This window comes from Vigna angularis, chromosome 9 (genome assembly GCF_016808095.1).
Source record: "Vigna angularis cultivar LongXiaoDou No.4 chromosome 9, ASM1680809v1, whole genome shotgun sequence".
Taxonomy (NCBI): domain Eukaryota; kingdom Viridiplantae; phylum Streptophyta; class Magnoliopsida; order Fabales; family Fabaceae; genus Vigna; species Vigna angularis.
This window is the reverse complement of record NC_068978.1, coordinates 293,363-315,577: the sequence shown is the minus strand read 5'-3', so window position 1 is coordinate 315,577 and position 22,215 is coordinate 293,363. Positions and strand designations below refer to the sequence as shown.

Here is a 22,215-nt window from a genome sequence, read left to right as displayed (position 1 = left end):
TACATTTATGTTTACAATGCCATTGTATGTACTAATCATTATTAAAAAAATAGTAAAGTTTTAGTTATTGTAATTTCATTTCTTTTTTCTGAAAAAAAAATAGCCATGCTAAAATATCATGTTATTTCATTTGAATTAAATCTTTTCCATGATTTTCTTTAATTCTTAAATCTTAAGCATTCATAACAAGGTTGATTACCCATTTACACAAAATATTTTAAAAAAAATGTTTTTCTTGGTGCAACAATAAACTTAAAAAAGCATTTAAAAGAGTTTATTTAAATTCATATGTTATGATATAATTCATCCTTTATTATATTTCATTTTAATCAAATTTATTAGAATATTTTTTAACTTATTCAAATTAAGTCTAGAATCAAGAAAAGAAAAAATTATATTTGAAAAGTTTAATGGATAATTTCTAGTGAATGAACTAAAAAGGAAAATTTAGGTTTTTTTAATAAAGGAAATTAGGGCTCTTTGAGTGGTCTGAGCTGAGAGGGTAAGCTTCGAAGGTAAGATGAGCAGCGACGCAAAACCCAATAGCGGTTGCAACGCCGGAGGAGGATTCAGGTCAAAGGTCAATTTCTATCTCCATAGCGGCGACAAGAGACATGTTTTCGTTGGTTTAACTCTCATCACCGCTGTCTTTAGCGTCCCATGGTTCTTTATGAATCGAGGTACACCTTCCTCTCTTTTTTTATTCTAATTGATTTCTTTTATAAATATTATCAATTGCCCTTCAGTTTAAATTTGTTATCGCTTTCAAAGTTCTGAACTTTTCTTGACATTATCAATGGGTTCATTCTGGCAGCGCTGTTATGTGTAAAGCTCGAATCTTAGTGCTATTGATTTTCTTAGGATTTGAACATTGTAACCCTCTTAGATAGCATTTGCAATGAACAAAAAACTTTGACCTGTTCAATTGATTGTTCAAAATTGAAAGGGGAAATATGATTAGTTCAATTAAACCTCGTGGAGCTGGTGGCTTGCGTTTGTTTTCTGTGTTGATTGAATGGTGTGGTACTCACATATTAGCTGGGTGTCTTAGATATTTTGCTTCACCAAAGTGGTTGTGTATGTTCTTATTGATGTTCTAATATTAGATGTGCCCTTTGGCTACTTTTTTTAACTCGGTGAAATTAATTAGACTTTGCTTAAGAAGGGGGGCTTTTTGCAACACTTGATGGAATAAAGTAAATTTATGTCAGAGAGTATTGCTTGCGCCTTGTATCGGATTCACGAACATATAAAATTCTGTCAATGGTGGTTTGACATTTCGTACCAGCAAACTTTCACATGTTGGTTTTTACTTGAGGTTTTGATGAAATTGCTCAATGTTCGGAGTTCCACAGTCAGTAGAATAAACTTACTTGATATGATCCTCTGATACTTAATTTTTGAGACTCTCCTGCCTAATACATTAGTCTTTTGTGTTAGATTCTTCTCATATGCTTAAATCATAATAATTGATACTTTCATTGAGAGTTGGGTTATAGAAGGACTGCTTATAAGTTATAGATGAGGGTGTAAACCGATTATTGATAGGTAAGTGAGCCTGTCAAAGAAGAAAGCCGCCATGGATATCAATTCTTAGAGGAAGGTCTTGGAAGTCACTCATCAAGTGATATAAATAATTTTTTTTGGTATGGTACTTAAGCTTTTAGGCCTGCCGTTGTATCTTTCTCGTGTACTTAGTCTTAACTCTCAACCCTTCTTTCCTTCTTCCTCTGTATTCAAAAGAAAGTCCAAGACCTGCCCTGAGAAAAACAGTATATGTAAAGTGGAGGGAAATGCATGAATGAAAATATTGTTCTTCATGTAATTAGCTCTTCTCTCTTTCTTCTCCATCGCCTTTTAGTTGCCAGTAATTGGTCTGTTGAACAAAAACTGGATGTGTAGTGGGATTGTTCAGATCCTGAGAAAGGCAATTGATAAAAGGGTCCTCTAAAATTGCTCCATTGTTTGAGCATCTGAGGGATTAGCATCATATCAATTCATGCGAGGATATCCTGATCGAATGCCAAAACAATTTGGTAGATCTATTCTGTTCATGTGCATGCTATGACATGGCATGACCATACAATTAAAACGATCCTGACATAAATGCCTTACAAGCCGACTAGAGATAAGATCAATTTATAATATATAAGTGGGTGCAAACCTCATCTTACAAGCCGGTTTTGTGGGGTTGAGTTAGGTTTAAAGCCTACTTTTTAATATGGTATCTGTTCCACCCGCTATTGGACCACTCATTTGTCTACTCTCACGTTTGAGATGTCTATACCTCGATGTGAAGGGAGTGTGTTGGAAACCCCACATCGACTAAAGATAAGGTCAATTTATAATATATAAGTGGGTGTAAATCTCACTTTACAAACTGATTTTGTGAGGTTGAATTAGGCTTAAAGCCCAATTTCTAATAGTTTAAATCCAGAAACAGAATTAGATTTCATAAGAAATTACTGTAGTGCCTTCAATGATGTTTTTCTTTTCGATTTGTTGCTTTCGATTGTCACATTTAGATAGTTTAAATGGATTTTAGATTTAGAATTTTCTTATATACTTCATTTCATTGCAGCCATTCAAATAGTTAAATCTTTTGAACTTCTTGTTTCCTTGCAGGGAGTAAACACCAATCTCACCAAGATTACTTGGAAAAAGCTGATAAAGCAAGGAGCGAAAGACTTTCATCCAGTTCAGCTTCTGCTAAATGATCGTCGCCAGCATGCTGTTAAAGACCATTCTTTTCCAGCAACACTAAATTAAAAGGCATTACATGTTTGTTGGATGTCCTTTTCTCTCTAGTTTTATTCTTTGGGATGGAGATCCATTTTCCTTTTGCCACTATCCTGCACTGATAAATCGGTCTTTTGATTTGGAAAAAAGAACTAATGGTGTATAAGAAATTTTCCTTATATAATAAAATTGGTTAGGCATGCAGAATATTAATTAATAAGAGATACTTTTTCTTAGATAGAAGATATAGTTAAAATATTAATAATTATTTAGTTTATATTTTGATTCCTTAAAATAGGATGATAACATTTGTGACCTGATAAACTCGAACCCTTTTTGTGTAAGTGCGTATACGAGCATACTTAAAATAACGTGTTTAAAAAGTAATTGAATACGTGTGTAAAACAAAGAATGATGTAAAATCCACTATTAGAAGCACCTTATTTTTTCTGAAGGGCATCAAATTTAATACTATAAATCCAAACACGGGATAAGATTATTCTAATTTATACATTAAAAAACCAATTCTATTTTATTAGAATAAAACAAAAACAGAGTATTGACAGATTGTGACGGGCAAACTACCCTTCAAAGAAAGAACAATGTAGTGTTGAAAGGGCTAGCATTTATGACCTCTCTTATGGATACACTGCACATTGTTCACGCATTCAACAACTTCTCGGAAACGTTTTTTAATACATACAAACATAGGACAACAAAGTTGGCCCCCCTAATTTTGAAGCGATATGCTCAAATGCAGTGTACTGATACATCAGTTTATATGCAATAATACATACATTTGTATTTATTTGAAAGCTTAAATAATGACCATTTTTGTCACTTGTCATATTAAGGTCATTAGTATTGGGGATTAAAGCGAGATTTCCTCAACTTCAATTATACATAGAGGAATTTACATTCGCTTCAACTTGGATTCTATACACAGCACACCAGTCACACCATTTGGTGTGGATGATGATTATTCAGAAGGCTAATAATTATGAACAGAGAATAAGTCAAAATATTCATATGTATGGATTAATATGTGAAGTGTAGTCACGGATTCCTGCTCCTTCCCACCCCATCCACTCCTCCCACATGTCATAATCTGGGCCGTTCGTTTCTCTCAGTGACTCATCTGTGTCATTGTCATAAATACTCTCGTAAGTTTCTGTCGCAGTTGATTCTCCTCTCAACCTAGCCATCACAGTCTGCATTCCAATAATCCCAATTAGCTACCTTTGCAATAAAGTTCAAAACTTTGGTATGGCCCAACACAATCAAAGAAACAAAAAATATTGCTTTTGATGCAATTGTGGATGCAATTTCAATTATTGGTCACACTTTTAGCAGTCCAAAACAATTGCACCTGAACTGTGTATATTACTTTTGTTGGGGAGGGGAAAAAATAACAATCATTGAACAGCTGCAACTACTGAGATAAACAAGTTTCCATTACATGGTAAAAGTATCTATGCAGCTGAAATCTGGAGAAGGAGAAGAAATAGGATAAATAACTTACATCATATGCCTCGTTGATTTCGTGAAATTGCACCCCGCAATTGCTCCCTCTGCATACATCTGGATGGTACTGAACCAAACACAGAACAACAGAAACTAATCAATACTTGTAAAATTAAGAAAAATAATTGTCCAGACACCACAGGGCTATTGAAAATCAAGATCAAAACAGGTAAACCAGATATCAACCCAATCCAATGAGATAAAATAAAATTTAAGGTAGGGATTGAAACCTGCAGAGCGAGCTGTCGGAAAGCCTTCCTGACTTCAGATTCAGAGGCACCTCGTTGTATTCTCAAGGTCTTGTAAGGATCCATCACAGAAGAAGAATAAGAGCAACAAACCCTAGATCTGTTCATCTTGGCATGCTTCCTTTCCTTGCCTTTGAATTGCATCCAGGAAGCAGACGAAGCATTACCACCAACAACCCCAGCAGACGTCGCAGCAGCCATTTTTGCAGAAAAGGGCTTAATCTCCCAAAACGAAATACCGAAGAGAAAATCTCAGAAGCACCCAGAAAGGGTCTGGCTATAAATAACGAAGCTTTTTGATGTTTTGATGAAGGGAGATATTGTTGAGAATGGATCAATGAACACGGCAAGCAGAATTGACGGGGAATCTGTCGAAAGCTAAAATATTTGATTGTTATTTGAATAATTATTGAGGAGATGAAAGGGGTGAAAGGGATTTATATAGAAAAAGAAATTTATGGTGAAAATTCAGAGTTCTTATCCATTGGGTCAAGGGTGACGTGGATACACACATTTAGGGTTAGGAGACAGAAAACGAGAGCGCCAAAACAATCTGACAGAGACACACAACGTTGTTGTTGCGCTTATCTTATCTTCGTGTTTTAGTTTTTACTTGGTCCTAATTCAAGACTCCTCCTTTCGTTTCTTCGCTATTTTACTCCTTTTTTTAAACTCTACCTTCATTTTCACAACTATTTATTATTATTTTTATTTTTAGTTTTTACCTTATCTCCTTTCAAGACTGCTCTTTTCAATTCTTCCCCTTCCACAATTTTAGATACCGTTATTCCGAAAAATCATACAATTTATCAGCTTAAATAAATATAAAATATGGATTAAATATTTTTTTCTTAATTTTTATTGAAAATTAATATTAATTTCTTTAAACTTCGAATATTTTTATTTCATATATTTATAACAGATAATAACGTAAATCTAATCATTTTAATCAAATTTATTTAAAATTTTAAACATAGTTTTAATTTATATAAAAAATATATATATCAAATCTTATTACAATTCGGATACTATTATAAAATATGTTTAAAATATTAAATAAATTTAACAAAATTTAATAAAAAGCCACGTTTATAAAAATAAAATATTATATTAAACTAAAATTAATTTTAATTTTTACATAAAGAAATATTTAACCTAAAAATATATTAGCTTATCTTCGATCAAGCATATGCGAGTGGATATCCTTTCAACCCTCTTATTTTCGTTTCGTGACACGTCACTCTTATTTTCTATTATTATTATTATTATTTTTTAGGTTTTTCAAATTGGGAATCTTTTTCAGACGAAGATAAACAAATTTTCCTATCTTTTAAATATTAAAAACACCAAAATATTCTTAAAATCCCTCGCACATGTATTAAATATCTCACTTAGATATTAATAATTAATATATAAAATGTTACCTTAAAAAAACTAATATGTTAGCGTATTGCCTTCTTTGACTTTTTTTTTTATATGTCGCAGTTCTTATCATTAATGGATATATATGTTAATTAAAAAATAAACGTTTTGTACTTAGTAGCTTAGACTTTCAAGGTTAAGGAACTAGTCTTGTTCATATTAGATCTTTTAATCTTTTAATCTTATATTTTAGTATATAGCTAGAAACGTGGGATTAAAGTTCAAAGCATTACAATTACTTAAATCTTATAATCTTTTTATGTTTGACCGTAATCATTTAATCAAATCCATAATATAAAAAAATAGAAAGACTAAAATTGCACTATTACAGAATTTAGACAACAGATAATCCAATTAAAATCTCGATTGTATTATTTTTTTATAGTTTGTAATCGGATTGATTGAATTGACGTATTCAATAATAATTACCAATGCAAGTTGCAATGACTATCAATTTGGAGGCACGAAGACCATACAATTTATTAGAACTTAGAATATATAAATATTATTTATAAAATTATAATATGACTGATTAAAAGTCCGAATATTTATATTCTTAATTTGAGATTAAATTTGATGTATTCAATAATAAGCTTTTTGTAAATATTTGAAAAATCTGTTATATAGGCTCCATAATTAGATGATATATTAATCTGAAATTACTTTAAATACTTATAATAAAAAAAACCTACCATAGATAACGATTTATAATGAAAAAACGTTTTTAATATTCGGTTGTGCTCTGGAAGGAAACATGATTTAATTTTTTAAACTATTTTCCATAAATATCGAAAAACCTCATAAACAATATTAAGAGGAAAAGGATGGGATCTCTGAAAAGTGCATAGAGAGTGCTAACTAACATACACGTGGCGCGAATGTAGCCATCATTTTCATACCATCAAAACCCTACTTTTCCTGATGTAATATTATATCTGTTTACTATATTTTTTTTCCTTATTTTATAAATTAAAGTAACAATTAATCACGAATTTTGATTTTAATTACATGATATGCAGTTAAGGTTGCTACCATACCATAAACTTTTAGAATTAATTTGTTTGATGTGTTATATCACATTATTTAATAGTTGAGATTAAAATATTTAAATATTTTTTTCCTTTTATTTTCTGAAATGTCTTTTAAAATCAAAAATCATAATGAAACTTCAGTTTTCAAAAACAGATAATGTTATCTAAATATTAATATCTATGTTAGACAAAAAAGAGATTCTAAAAAGAACTATTAGTCACTTAACATATGTTTAGTTTTTAATGATGATTTGTGTTTAAGGTATGTATATGAGTGTTTTCTTTAATTAGTTTTAGTTTTGTGAAATGATGATGGCTAACTTAAAAAGGAGGGTGAGAATAGTATGTGTCGAGGGGTGTAAAAAGCAGGAATAGTTTAGTCTATAGTTGTTTTTTGGGCTTAATGTTGGAGTACAAACAACAAAAAAAGTAGGATAAACTTAACAGACAATGTTGTTGTAATAGCAATAACTTTCTCTCTTCACCTTAAAGTTACAACATCCTCTTCTGAGCTGACACCAAAATTTTGACATGATCAAACTCATGTTAGCTTACTTCAGTATGGCTAAATCAAACCCAAATCAATTTAATTAAAATATAATTTAAGAATTATGTATATTATATTTAATCTAATTTAAATTGAGTTTGAAAAAATCTAATATAATTTCGTTAACTTAAAATAAATTTAATTTTATATTCAATCTACTTTTGAGAATTTGAATTAAATCTAGATAGAAATTCAATCCATGAGTACTTCTACATAATTAAATTATATTGTTACGAAAATCAAAATCACACCACTCTAGTAGGTGGATAAGAGTGGAATAACGATAGTATTTTTTGGGTATATAATTAATTTGAATCGTTAATTTAATTTCTTTTACCTTGCTTTTTCATTTGTTTGGTACTTATTTTGAATTTTTACCATTCAATATCCAGCATAACTAGTGACTAAAAGAAAAAACAAAATTACTATAGGAAGGCCTTATACTCGATTAACATCATTTAACAATAAGATTAATTTTTTTACCGTTTAATTTAATATGGGCATAATTTTATTTTGTTTTAATGTTTGTGTTAATTAAATTCACATTATCTTCAAATATAAACAATTTTTTTTCATGCCACGTAAAAATTACATTTGTTTGTTAATGATCCCGTTAGTATTAGTTATTGTTTTGACAATAAATAATTTATATCAATATTAAAATTATAAAATTATAAAATAAAATGTAAAGTTGGGTTATGTAACATCTCAAAAATACAGTATAAAACTATATAATAGAATAATCACATGTTAATAATACTACAGATCAGTCTTACAAAAGATAGGACACACGCTTATGGTTGAACGACCTTACAGAATAACTAGAAAGTTAAAACTGTACAAATAAGCAATCTAGACCGAACGGTTTACAAAAGACCTATATCGAACGGTCATACAAAAGAAAAAGGTAAAAGATGATCGAACGGTCATCATACAAATAAACTAACTACTGACCGAACGGTTCTACTGTTCGGTCTTAACTTCTACCTCGACCAAACTTTCTTCTTCTAGCGCTTCTTCCAGCAGCTCTTCTCCTTCTGCTCACATCCACACGGATGATCATTGCGACAGAACAATAACCGAACGTACAAAACGGACAAGACAGAAAAATAGGGTAAGCTTATGTAATTTAATTCATGTATCAGCATATATTTCACACAATCAACTAAACAAGATAAATCATTAACTCTTTCATGCAAAGCCTAATACTAGACTATGACTGTTCGGACTATATGAATTCTGTGTAGCTACGACGTTCGTGCACCCGGGTGATGTAGTAACTGGGATACCCTCAACAGCTGTCACCCGAGGTTAGTCCTATCTATCCAAATTAACCATAAGGACTAGGACCTCCTGCCATTACCACACATGACTTGCCTTTCTCTACGTGAGAACGAGTAATCACGGAATATCAGGATGAACCGCCAGCTTAACTTTATCAACATTCATACTTTACCAATTTCCAATATTCATTCATGAGATATTCCTCCCCAGAACACTCTTTCATATTCATACTCATTTAATCTACATCATATTCCATCATCTTTCATTTTCAAAACCTCAAATCGAACCAATTTGAATACAGATCCTATAGGATACCAAATACCGACCATTAATCTTTAACCCCGAACTAGACCGAACACTTGGAGTGAGACCGAGAGGTCTCCAGTTCCAAACCAGATCAAAACCGAGAGAGTTACTATCGGGGTTGAGAAAGAGACCGATTACAATAATATTTCTCAAAGACCAATAGAATCGAACGTTATTTACAAGGTGAGCCAATTTAATGAACTGAATCATGAGAGTTTAGACCGAACGCCAATAAGTCTAGGCCGAGTACCAAGACTCTAGGCCGAACACCATAGAAACTGATACTGTAGGACATCGAATAATAATAAGTGACGTAATTATATGAAGAAACCGAACGCTATAAATACTTAGCTTATTTTTGAGTTTAACATCAAGGAGAACGAGTGTTAGTCGAAGACCGAGCACTGTAGAGACCGAACGCTATTGGTTTTGGCCGAATGCTCTTATTTAAAATTAAATTACAGAATCAAGGTCGAGCGCTTGGTTTAAGACCGAGCACCACTTAGTACGAGCACTTGGTGTAAGACCGAGCACTACTTAGTACGAGCGCTTGGTGTAAAATTGAGCACTACTAAACTTATAGAATAAAGGCTTGATAAATATAAGATACCATTTAACTAATGTTCAAGAATGAACGAAATATACAAATACATATAGATATATTGAAGTTTATGACCAAAATGAAAACGCTCGGTTCTCAATTGGAATTCTCTCCAAATGACAAAATCCAGTTCCAACCGAGTCCAAGAGAAAACCGAACGGTCAATGACCTTTAGTGACGAACATCAATTTTCACATAGAAATACAGACTTAGAATTCATACTCTTATTAATACATTTCTCAACATTTATCTTCATACATTTATACAGCCAAAACATAGTAACAATCATACTTCATATTTCATCCAACAATCAAACAAGCATGCCAACATTCAAAAACAAGAATAAAAATCAAATTATATAAGCTTCCATTACCTCTTAACGTGACCGAACGCTCACATATATGGTTACTAGTTCACCTCTACAAATCATTTTACCCTCAACGCTCGACAACTTCCGAAACTAAACCAAACAAAAAATTCAGAAACTCTCAGAACAAGATGATTGATTCATGCAACCCATAAACTAGGTTTGTATGTACCAGGAAACCACAGGGCTGAGGGAGAGATGAACTTACCAGCTTGAAATCGAAAACTGATCGGTTCAAACGAACACTATCGATGCCGGGAATGCTCAGGTGTGGTCTGTTTGATGATCGAAGGAAGAAAAAAGTAAGATTTTGTAGAGAGAAGATTAAGAAATCTTAGAGAGAAGGAGGAGAAGAATGGAGTTTCAGAAGGTTGAAGAAGATGGTTTCATGTAGAGAGTAGCGTGAATTTTTGAAAACTCAGAGTTTTACTCCTACCGTCAAAACCGAACGGCCAGTCCACTGTTCACACATGTCTTCCACTTTCTGTTTTCTAGCTCCTCTTCCTCGATACTTGTCTTCCAGTCAGCTGGGTTTTGAGTGAATTTTTAATGGGTGACAGGTTAGACGTGAGATTTGGATTTGAAGACAGACAAATTGAATATTTTTATTTTGGTGAAATTTGATGTTTTAAGCGTGCATTAAAACAAAATATATTTAAAAAAAACGGTTAAGTCATTTAAATAAGAAACATATCAATAAAAAGTGCAATTTTAGTAATGATTTTCAATGAAGAATTAAATAAACGAAACAATTATATCGGATATAAAGATCTTTCAGATATAATACTCAATATCATTATTTTTTATTTAACCTAATATTTTGAGATTACTCTAATATTTTTTATTCATTATCTGAATTTATTATATTTAGTATTGAAGATACTCTTTTAATATCATTAAAAAGAATCGAAATATTTTAACGATAATATCGAAATCTACTTATTAAATACACATCAATAATAGATAAATAAAATACAGATAAGATGAAATCCATTAAAAAAAATAAGATAAGACCACACTTATAATACACTTACAATAGCTCGTAACGCAGAATCATCATGCGTTTTATGGACTCGGCTGCTTAAATTATTGACCCTACAGAAACAGAAACATGTACATCGTGATATTCTAGAAAGCTTACTTTTTGTTTTTCCGCAAAAATAAAATAATGTTACAATAATATCAGATTAAATCATAATATTAAGATAATTACAAATTGAATCTCAGTTTTGGATTTGGTTTTGATTATTATTAATTAAATAATTAAAATGATGTTAGAACGGAGCGTGGAGACGCGTGAGAGGTGGCGACTCGCTGACGTCAGAAAGGATGGAACACGGCACTGATTTGAGTGTCGAGGCGACACGGACCCACCACACCACTCTTCTTCTCTCTATCGTTAGGAGTTGGTGACTCACTCCATACCACACCATTCTCAACTCAACTCAACTCAATCATTTTTTATATATTTTATTTATTTTTACAATAAGAGAATTTAATTTAAAAAAAAATAGAAAAGGGAGGTCTCCGTCTCACCAACTTCTGATGCGAAAGTAGCATGGTGGTGTGGGTGAGGTGGCGCGTTACTATTGGTGGAGCGAGTGGGCGTGGTTGGTGAGTGACTCAACCTCTCTTCGCGTTGCTTAAAAACTACGACACCTTCCTCTCGCAAACCAGCGACCAACATCGCACAACATCAGGTACTCTCATCATCATCGTCATTTTCTTCTTCTTCTTCGTCTTCTTCGATTTCTTCCTCCATGCTTATTTCTCTTGTTTCTGCTGCTTCACTGAACCAAATGCCACTTAATCGTAACCTACAATTTATTCATGAACAAAATTCTAGCTACTCTTTGTAAGCATTTTTGTATTTAGTATGGTACTGTTGCAAAGAAAAAGTGTAAATATTTAAGAATGCTAAATTCAAAAGTTGGCCGCAGTGTAAGAATGATAGAAATTGATAACTAGAGTTGAGTATTATATTGAGAATTTACATACAAATTATCGTTAATGATTTTATGATTGATAGTGAGAGCATTTTGGATAAGAGAGATGATCATCAACGTGAAGGAATCGACGATGGTGCGGCCGGCAGAAGAGGGGGAGCGGCGGGTGGTGTGGAACTCGAACGTGGACCTGGTGGTGCCGAATTTCCACACGCCCAGCGTCTACTTCTACAGAGCGAACGGCGCGTCCAACTTTTTCGAGGGGAAGGTTCTGAAGGAGGCACTGAGCAAGGTGCTGGTGCCCTTCTACCCAATGGCTGGGAGGCTCCGGCGAGACGAAGACGGTCGCGTGGAGATTGACTGCGACGGTCAGGGGGTTCTCTTCGTGGAGGCCGACACCGGCGCCGTCATCGACGACTTCGGGGACTTTGCACCGACCCTTGAGCTCCGGCAGCTCATCCCCGCCGTGGATTATTCGCAAGGGATCGAAACCTATCCCCTCTTGGTGTTACAGGTGCGTTTTGCGTTTTGTTTCTTCTCTTACTATACTTCTCTTTTTTTCCTATGTTAGGTGCTACTTTTGGTTGTTTGGTTTTTCTTGCATACTTTGATTAGCTATTTGCCAAATTTAAGTCAAAAATTAACTTACCAAACGAGGACTTATATTGACCTCAGAAGTCATGGAATTTAGAGACTACAGAGAATACATGTACATGTGTATTATTATTTTTATAATAAAAATAATAAAATTATTGTGGTTATAATAATTTAAAAATTGACAATTTTTTCATTAATGTTATTTATTTGTATTAGGTAACACACTTCAAATGTGGAGGGGCATCACTTGGAGTTGGTATGCAGCATCATGTAGCAGATGGAGCCTCTGGTCTTCATTTCATCAATACATGGTCTGATGTGGCTCGTGGCTTGGATGTATCCATTCCACCATTCATTGATAGAACAATACTTCGTGCGAGAGATCCACCTCGACCAGTTTTTGATCACATTGAATACAAGCCCCCACCAGCCATGAAAACTCAACCAGCCACAGAATCTGATACTGCAGCTGTCTCTATTTTCAAACTGAACAGAGACCAGCTCTCCACCCTTAAAGCCAAGTCCAAAGAAGATGGCAACACAATCAACTACAGCTCTTATGAGATGTTGGCTGGACACGTTTGGAGAAGTGTCTGCAAAGCAAGAGCACTTCCTGAAGATCAAGAGACCAAATTGTACATTGCAACTGACGGAAGATCAAGGCTTCAACCTTCTCCTCCACCTGGTTACTTTGGCAATGTCATATTCACAACCACACCCATGGCTGTGGCAGGTGATCTCATCTCAAAACCAACATGGTATGCTGCAAGCAGAATCCACAACGCATTGCTACGAATGGACAACGAATATTTGAGATCCGCTCTTGACTATCTAGAGCTGCAACCTGATCTCAAAGCTCTGGTTCGTGGTGCACACACTTTCAAATGTCCAAATCTTGGCATCACAAGCTGGACCAGGCTTCCAATCCATGATGCTGACTTTGGTTGGGGAAGGCCCATATTCATGGGTCCTGGTGGAATTGCATTCGAGGGTTTATCTTTCATAATCCCAAACTCCACCAATGATGGTAGCTTATCTGTCGCAATATCTCTTCAGCCCGACCATATGAAGCTGTTTAAGGAATACTTGTATGACATTTGAGGAACGCCACGATGTTTGTCGGTATGCAACTGTTAGTGGCATCCACTTCCACTTGAGTTATCATTACACTACATTTCTCTTATTATAAATGTTTTATTTTGTAAGAATACATGAACTTTAGCAACCATTAATTTAGCGTTACACTTAAGACTTGTTTGAGAATTCTCTCACGTCTCTGTTTTTAAATATGTTAAATGAGAGGTTTCTGTCGGGTCCATTTTATGATGTAACCTATACATAGCATTCTAATCGGAGGAAATTTCAAAGGTAATTTGATAAGCTGGTTTTCTACCAAGATATCGGTCGTTCTGACTACTCCGATGAGGGAATTTCTTCCTTAACGAGGTCGTTCATAGAATTATTTAACATCAATGAATACAGAACAAGGTAAAACAGACTGCATTTCTGCTTCTCTGTTATCACTTATAAGTAGTAAACAAAGCCAACACAAGTCAAATCTTTATCACCATACAGTTTCCATTACCCCTTCTAAACTATCTGACAGATTAAAATATCAAATTCATTCATATTACATTCGTATTCATTGATGTAATGGATGACAACCTAGGAGAATTCAAATGGACGACACAAACATATCTGCAAACAAAGACCAAGATATGTATTGAAAAAGAAAGTAGGCATCATATAGCAGCAATAAAAAACAGCAACCGTGTGGTAGTAGCCATTCTTTTCTGCGTGGATTACATCAGAACCAGTGGAAAGGAAATAATGTGACTAAAGCCAAGCTTACGCATAGATTAAAAGTTGAGATCCAAAAACGAGGCTTTGAGGGCGCAGAATTCTGACGTGGCCGGCGATTAACATCTGAACTGCCCGCAGTTCCTGTCTTCCCTTTCTTTCCTCCCCCACCTGAACTTCCACCGTGTGATGTTCTTGTAGTACTGAGTACTTCTTCTTTGTACCCATTTTCAATTTCATCAGCTTTGTCTTTCAGATTTGTTGCCTCTTCCATGCTTCCATATAACAATTTCCCTGTGAATCAGCATATAACATTAGCTTAAGAAAAGCTTTAGCTTGATAGGCGAAAGAAGCGACGTACCAAGTTGTTGTGCTTGTCCATTGCTCTGGATTAGGCCTTTACCTTCTGAACTGAATTCCATGTTGAACTCTGAAATTGATATGGCATGAATGCCTGAAATGAGTAGGAAAAAAGCAAGGAATCTCATCACCATGTTAGGGAAAGGCAAGGGTGATTATTTGTACTTAACAGTTGGTGTTCTGGAATTTTGTTGAACAATGTCCAAGCAAAGCCTAGCAAAAGTGAGGGTGACGGATTTCTAATTATTGGGTAAATTATTGAAGACAAATTATTTAAAAGAAAAACAATTTAATTAAATGTTTGAAGCAAAACCTTTCTTTTTTCGAGATTCTCGGTGGTAATGATTCCTAACGACAACAAAAATGAAGTGGGAATTAGGAAGATAAGCATTTTGTGGAGACAGAATAAGAAAAAGTGAGGTGCCATTTCCATGCCGATTGAGAGACAGTGGAAAAGTCTGAAGCTGTCAAGCATGGCTTAAAGTGTAATCATGGAAGATACGAGACCAATTTCACGCATTACAATGCCTTTAGTACCACTCTGATCCTTTTACTTCCAAGGTTGGGACAATATATTCTATGTGGATTGATTTCTTAAGTTGAAGTTTAAGGTAAGATGGCGGGCAAAAAAGTGGAAAATTGCCCAGGGAATAAGTATAATAATAAATTAAAAAAAAACTTTTATACATTCTTATATTTATTTTTCAGTTTTTTTACTGTTTTTTAAATTACTAAAATGATGTAATTTTTAAAATAAATCAAGATTGGAGAAGTTATACCAACTATATTATCAGACAATTAAAAATTTCATTTATACTAAATCTAAAATCAAAACTAAAGTACCTTATTGAACTAAAAGTTTAATAAATTTAAAATTATTTAAACACACAACATCTAATAAATATACAATATAAACTATAAATACAATTTAATCAATCACATAATGAATCTTAAAATAAACTTTCAATGAATCTAATAATTAATCAAACATTTAAAATATTTCATATCTAAATATCTGACTTACATTAAACTAAATTTGATACTACAAATAATGCCAAAAAAAAAATCTACAAAAATAAGTTGGTGAAAATAACTTCTTCAAATTCCTAAAAAAAAATCGTTTAAGCTAAAAAAAAATCAAAACATATTCAATCAAATACAAGGACAAAACAACTAATTAACCAATCAATTTAATTGAATCTAGTTCAATAAAATAATACAAAAAACATATATGGATATGAAACTATATTTTATTTCAAATTACTCCGTAGTATTTTAGTTTTTTTTAATTATGTTTATAATATTGTTGTTCTAACCTATCATTAAACTTTTATTTTTACTTTATTTTTCGTAAGAATTGAATTAATAATTCAATTCCATCGAAACCTTGACAGTTCCGAACTTGAATGAATATCTAACCAGCAAACTAATTAGTATAAATACAAGTATTTTTCTTTGTTGACCATATCCCACTTAAACCTATGCATATGCATATGTAAATTGCTTTATAAATTATTGTATGGGAGGTCATAGATATGGGTATAAGTTTAGAACTTCCCCATGTCATCACATATACCTTTTTCATAATGTTCTTAAGTCAGAGTTAGAGTTCATTGAAAGAGAAGTTTCTGAGAGAAAAAGTCACCAAGTGAAAGCAAAATTATATTATTTCAATAGATTGAAGAAGAAAGTGTGATAGAAAATACTATAAAATAGGGTAAGGTGACACGTGTTAACGTTATAAAGTAAGGATTCTAAATTGGGTTTAGAAATGAGAACTTAAGAGAAGCTGCCAGACACCTAGGCAGTCAGCAAGAAAATATTTCAAAAAAATAAAATAAAATTGTAAGTTTCTTGTGTGTATAATAAATACTCTTTATGAATAAATTACTTTTTCTTATCTTGATCTTATACTTTTTCACCGTTTTGCCAATTTTTACAAATAATGAAAGTAAAACAATTAATTGCAAACATAAAAAGAAAAGGAAACGTATTAAATTTGCAACTTAATTAAAATCATTAAAACAACAAACCATGGTGAAATTTATTTTAAAAGACATTTTAAATTATAGCAACTCTTTCATTATAAAGTATTAGTATTGATTACAATCACACTATTTGAATCAAATTATGAAAAAGAATTAGATAAAATTATTCAAAAACAAATATATATATATATATATATATATATATATATATATATATATATATATATATTAATGTTTCTTATAGTAATTAAAAAACACGATTCTTTATTTTGTCACAAAATAAATAACTTAACTTAATAAATATTCTTACTAAATGCGAGTTAAGTAATTTATTTATATACAAGTCTAGTATTTATTAAAAAAACAAGTATACTCAAATTTTTTAAGAGATATTAATCAGAATGTTTTAAATCATTAGATTTTATAATAACTATTTAATATTTAAAACTAGTATGTGGTGTGTCTATTTATTTATAAATTCTACATTATTCTTAAAAGGTAATTACAATTTTTATAAATAAAAAAGCGAGGAAATGGTAAAAAAAACTGATATTTAGGTCTTGTGTTGTGCAGAAGTGTCTGGTTAGTCGATGAAGTTTCTTGAAAAGGAAGGAACAGTTTCTTCCACGTTTGCCATTGTCTGGAACATTCTTCAGCATTCCTCTGTTCCTTTTATACCTCGCATTCTCAACTATTCTCTGCATTGCAATTTGCGAACTCACTCAGAAAAACGATCACCAACTACACTCACAAAACCGTTTTCCATTCACTTTACTCTGTGCACAAGATACTCTTATGGCTTCCAAGGTAGAAGGAAAGAGCATTGGCATTGACCTTGGAACCACCTACAGTTGCGTGGGCGTCTGGCAAAACGACCGCGTTGAGATCATAGCCAATGACCAGGGCAACAGAACCACACCATCCTACGTTGCATTCACCGAGACGGAGCGTCTCATCGGAGATGCTGCCAAGAACCAGGTTGCCATGAACCCGCAGAACACCGTGTTCGACGCCAAGCGACTCATCGGGCGCAGGTTTTCGGACCCTGCGGTGCAGGCCGACATGAAGCACTGGCCCTTTAAGGTTGTCCCCGGTCTCGCCGAGAAGCCCATGATCGTGGTGAGCTACAGAGGCGAAGAGAAACAATTCGCGGCGGAGGAGATTTCATCGATGGTGTTGACGAAGATGAAGGAGATAGCGGAGGCTTACCTTGGACAGAGCGTGAAGAACGCCGTCATCACTGTCCCTGCCTATTTCAACGACTCTCAGAGGCAAGCGACGAAAGACGCCGGTACCATTGCCGGGCTTAACGTGATGAGAATCATCAACGAGCCAACCGCTGCTGCCATTGCCTATGGATTAGACAAGAAGGGTTCGAAGAGTGGCGAAAAGAATGTGCTTATCTTCGACCTTGGTGGAGGAACATTCGATGTGTCGCTCCTCACTATTGAGGAAGGCATTTTCGAAGTCAAGGCCACTGCCGGAGATACTCATTTGGGAGGTGAAGATTTTGACAACAGGTGCGTGACCCTTTACACCAACCCCAACTGTGTTAAGATTTAATCTTTACTGTTTCTTTTCAAACTTTTTTTCTTTGTATCAGTAGAGTTTGGTCTGATTTGTTTCAAAGATAATTCAGTTGAAGTCTGACTTGCCCTGTTTTATGAACAACAAACAGGCTTGTGAACCACTTTGTGGCTGAGTTCAAGAGGAAACACAAGAAGGATATTAGCAGCAGTGCGAGAGCTCTAAGGAGGTTAAGGACTGCGTGTGAGAGAGCTAAGAGGACTCTGTCATCGACTTCCCAAACAACCATCGAGATTGACTCTCTCTACGAAGGTATTGACTTCTATTCCACCATCACCAGAGCCAGGTTTGAGGAACTCAACATGGACTTGTTCCGCAAGTGCATGGAACCTGTTGAGAAGTGTTTGAGGGACTCCAAGATCGACAAGAGTCACGTCCACGACGTTGTCCTTGTTGGTGGATCCACGAGGATTCCCAAAGTGCAACAACTGTTGCAGGATTTCTTCAACGGAAAAGAGCTTTGCAAGAGCATTAACCCCGACGAGGCTGTGGCATACGGTGCTGCAGTGCAGGCTGCTATTTTGAGCGGCGAAGGGAACGAGAAGGTCCAGGACTTGCTTCTTCTTGACGTTACTCCTCTTAGCCTCGGGATTGAAACTGCCGGTGGTGTGATGGCAGTGTTGATTCCGAGGAACACGACGATTCCCACCAAGAAGGAGCAGATTTTCTCTACTTACGCTGATAATCAAGCGGGAGTGCTCATACAGGTGTATGAAGGTGAGAGGGCGAGGACCAAAGACAACAACCTGTTGGGGAAGTTTGAACTCGCTGGCATCCCTCCAGCCCCCAGAGGAGTTCCGCAAATCAATGTATGTTTTGACATTGACGCAAATGGGATTTTGAATGTTTCGGCTGAGGACAAGACTGCAGGGGTGAAGAACAAGATCACGATCACCAATGATAAGGGAAGGCTGAGCAAGGAGGATATTGAGAGAATGGTGGAGGAGGCTGAGAGATACAAGGCAGAGGATGAGGATGTGAAGAAGAAGGTGGAGGCCAAGAACTCGTTGGAGAACTATGCTTACAACATGAGGAATACTGTGAAGGATGAGAAGTTTGCAGGAAAACTGAACCCTGCTGATAAGCAGAAGATAGAGAAGGCTGTTGATGAGACGATTGAATGGCTTGACGGGAACCAACTGGCTGAGGTGGAGGAATTTGAAGACAGATTAAAGGATTTGGAGGGACTGTGCAACCCAATTATCTCAAAGATGTATCAAGGGACTGCTGCAGATGTGCCAATGGGAGGTGCAGATGACATTCCTAATGGTGCTGGCTATGGAAAGTCATCAACTGCTGGTGCTGGTGCTGGACCTAAGATCGAAGAAGTTGACTGAATTGTGAAAATCCACTCAAGTTGTCCTCGTATTGCAATGCATTATACAGTTACATACTGTGTTTTCTGAGATTTTTGTACTATTTTTAATATGTGAATCCAAAAAACAACAAGTTGTATTTTTATTCCCAAGTTCCGTCCACAATTTATAATTCAATCAGCTATTTAATAATTTTGTAATTTTAATTTTGTATTTTGACATCGTAAGACATGCATTTGATAGAAAATAAGAAAAGGAGGAACGTGAATTAACATAATGGTTAGCTTTACATTGGTGGCACGATGCATGGTGGGGACGTGAAACAAACAGCTGAGTTGGGTAATTAAAAAAAAGTATAAAATCGAACGACATGGTGGTCAAAATTGCTTCTTATCTTAGCCGTTGTAATTCAAAATGTACAGGAAGAATGAATGAATAGAGAGTCTGACGATGGAGAAGAAAGTGAAAGGCTGTGAGCATCATTTGGATGCGTTCCTTTCTCTGATAATCTTCAACCCAAAATACCTGCAAGAATAAGATCATGATGATTAATGTACGATTTTGGATATGGAAATAATGAAACAGTGAAACAGTGAAACAGTGAGAGAGAGAGAGAGAGAGACGAGGCATATATACCGTCCGAGCATCATGAGGGTGGCCTGAGGATTGGTTCCAGGCGATACGCTAAAGACGGATCCGTCAACAATACGAAGGGAATCCATTCCGATGACCTTCAGATTGGGATCAACCACCCTGCTAACCACGCAACCGCCGTGGTAGTGCCAGATGGTGCTCACAGTCCGGCGGCAGAAATCGGCCATGCGAGGATAGTCCGTTTGGTGAAGCGGCAATGCGGGGCCTATGAACCTGAAGTCTGGCTCTCCCAACCAGTTGGAGAATTTGAAGTCCTTCAAGGCCCTGCTCCCTAGGATTTGGGCTATCTTTCTGGTCCCGTTGACGCAGCGCTCGAGGTCGACGGGGTTGTGGAAGTAATTGAACCTCACTCGGGGATTTGCGTCGACGTTGGTGGAAGCGAGTCTCAGAAAGCCGGCGGAGAGAGGGCCGGAAATCTTGGAAATGATGGTGGCCACGGTGAGGTAGAGGGGGGAGCGGACGAAGGTGGTGTGGCGAGGGGAGGTGAAAGGGATGACGTTGGATGCGGCCTCGATGTAAGCGCCGGAGTCGGTGATCCCGACGACTTGGATGAGAGAATGATCGAGTGGAAGGGAAGGGAGAATGGTGATTCCGTTCCTGGGATTATCGTAGAGGAAGTGACCCACGTAGGGGAGGTGATGAGCCACAGGGATCCCCCATGAAGAGAGATAGGGCCTGGGACCGATCCCGCTAAGAAGAAGAAGCTGAGGGCTTCCAATGGCACCGGCAGACAGAATCACCTCTCCGTGTTCCCGCAAGAATGCGTGGTGGTGCCCCCCCATCTGGTCGCGGTACAGGGCTCCGATAGCGCTGGAGCCCGCCAGAAGCAGCCTCTCTACGGTGGCGTGAACGGCGACCTTGATGTTTGATGAACGAGCGTGCCTGAGAAGATCCGCAGAGGTGTGTCTGGTGCCAGAGCCGTCGAAGGTGGAGCCCCCAATCTTGGTCCCCTCGGCGTGGTCCAGAGTGAAACCGTTGTAGGGAGTGACCCCTGCTTCCAGCAACCCATCGCGAACCGCGGATTGCCACGTCTTGAGGTTGGGTCTGAACACGATTTCCTTCTCCACCCACCGGTACGAGTGGTTCACCAGCGCCAGGTCCCAGGGCAAGCCCGACTTAACGAAGAAATCTCGGTGGGCTCGGCTGTAGAAGCCCGCGTTGATGGCGCTGCTGCCGCCAAGAACCCGCCCGCGGGCGTTGGGCACTCCCTCTTCGGAAATGAAAGCCTGGGCCGGCGAGTCCTCATTCTCGGCGTTCAAGAGGTTGCTCAAGAACCCTTCTTGGTTGATGAGGTCGGGGTTCCCGCTCCCAACGCCTCCTCTTTCCAGCACAAGCACCCGAAACGACTGCGAGAGCGTCGCCGCCAGTGGGCACCCCGCAGTGCCGCCACCCACGACGATGTAGTCGTAGTAGTCTTCCGGTGGCAACTCGGTGGCGTTGACCACCATCTTGAGGTAACTCGCCCCTGATGACATGGCATGGCATCAAAGCAAAGCAAAGCAACGGAATTTAACTGGGTAGAGAGAAACGGTAATTCACCTTGGTGTGGAGAAGCAGTAGCGGAAGCAAATAATGTGGTGCACAATACGAAGAACGCCACACACTCCAACTGCTCCATGTTTCTGCTATAATGTCCAAAAGATATGTCTTCTTGCTTCTTTTCCCACTGTAAGTAAACCGTTATATAACCCTGTAAATCAATCCTTATATAACACTCTTTTTTCATTCTTTAATTTTCTGTTCATTTCTATTCTATGATTTTTCCTTACTTGTTTCAATATTTTTCTCATTACTTTCACTCGTTCCAATTAATGTAATTAAGCTATGCAATTAAAGGGGTAAGGGAGAAATTAATTAAAATAATCTGAAATAATAAAGATGTAATTATGGTGGGAACG

The 22,215-nt window shown here is 36.1% G+C and overlaps 6 protein-coding genes across 6 annotated transcripts; 3 read left to right on the top strand and 3 right to left on the bottom strand.

Annotated features, from left to right (window-relative positions):
- Nucleotides 1-460: 460 nt before the first annotated feature.
- LOC108320659 (uncharacterized) lies at nucleotides 461-2,936 on the top strand. The gene is made up of 2 exons (XM_017552153.2): nucleotides 461-680; nucleotides 2,626-2,936. The coding sequence occupies exons 1-2, from the start codon at nucleotides 521-523 to the stop codon at nucleotides 2,715-2,717; spliced, it is 252 nt and encodes an 83-aa protein (XP_017407642.1). The 5' UTR covers nucleotides 461-520; the 3' UTR covers nucleotides 2,718-2,936.
- A 408-nt stretch (nucleotides 2,937-3,344) lies between these two features.
- LOC108320658 (chaperone protein dnaJ 8, chloroplastic) lies at nucleotides 3,345-4,931 on the bottom strand. The gene is made up of 3 exons (XM_017552152.2): nucleotides 4,494-4,931; nucleotides 4,262-4,330; nucleotides 3,345-3,950 (listed from the first exon to the last, which is right to left on the bottom strand). Exons 1-3 carry the CDS (start codon nucleotides 4,710-4,712, stop codon nucleotides 3,765-3,767), a joined length of 474 nt encoding a protein of 157 aa, XP_017407641.1. The 5' UTR covers nucleotides 4,713-4,931; the 3' UTR covers nucleotides 3,345-3,764.
- A 6,672-nt stretch (nucleotides 4,932-11,603) lies between these two features.
- On the top strand, nucleotides 11,604-13,875 carry LOC108320670 (shikimate O-hydroxycinnamoyltransferase). Its single transcript, XM_017552167.2, has 3 exons — nucleotides 11,604-11,769; nucleotides 12,099-12,529; nucleotides 12,829-13,875. The coding sequence occupies exons 2-3, from the start codon at nucleotides 12,122-12,124 to the stop codon at nucleotides 13,711-13,713; spliced, it is 1,293 nt and encodes a 430-aa protein (XP_017407656.1). The 5' UTR covers nucleotides 11,604-11,769; nucleotides 12,099-12,121; the 3' UTR covers nucleotides 13,714-13,875.
- A 290-nt stretch (nucleotides 13,876-14,165) lies between these two features.
- LOC108320671 (uncharacterized) lies at nucleotides 14,166-15,218 on the bottom strand. The gene is made up of 2 exons (XM_017552168.2): nucleotides 14,774-15,218; nucleotides 14,166-14,706 (listed from the first exon to the last, which is right to left on the bottom strand). Exons 1-2 carry the CDS (start codon nucleotides 14,904-14,906, stop codon nucleotides 14,420-14,422), a joined length of 420 nt encoding a protein of 139 aa, XP_017407657.1. The 5' UTR covers nucleotides 14,907-15,218; the 3' UTR covers nucleotides 14,166-14,419.
- Nucleotides 15,219-17,441: 2,223 nt separating this feature from the next.
- LOC108320666 (heat shock 70 kDa protein) lies at nucleotides 17,442-19,852 on the top strand. Its single transcript, XM_017552165.2, has 2 exons — nucleotides 17,442-18,280; nucleotides 18,439-19,852. Exons 1-2 carry the CDS (start codon nucleotides 17,556-17,558, stop codon nucleotides 19,682-19,684), a joined length of 1,971 nt encoding a protein of 656 aa, XP_017407654.1. The 5' UTR covers nucleotides 17,442-17,555; the 3' UTR covers nucleotides 19,685-19,852.
- A 46-nt stretch (nucleotides 19,853-19,898) lies between these two features.
- On the bottom strand, nucleotides 19,899-22,080 carry LOC108320669 ((R)-mandelonitrile lyase-like). Its single transcript, XM_017552166.2, has 3 exons — nucleotides 21,857-22,080; nucleotides 20,300-21,782; nucleotides 19,899-20,188 (listed from the first exon to the last, which is right to left on the bottom strand). The coding sequence occupies exons 1-3, from the start codon at nucleotides 22,041-22,043 to the stop codon at nucleotides 20,143-20,145; spliced, it is 1,716 nt and encodes a 571-aa protein (XP_017407655.2). The 5' UTR covers nucleotides 22,044-22,080; the 3' UTR covers nucleotides 19,899-20,142.
- Nucleotides 22,081-22,215: the final 135 nt, after the last annotated feature.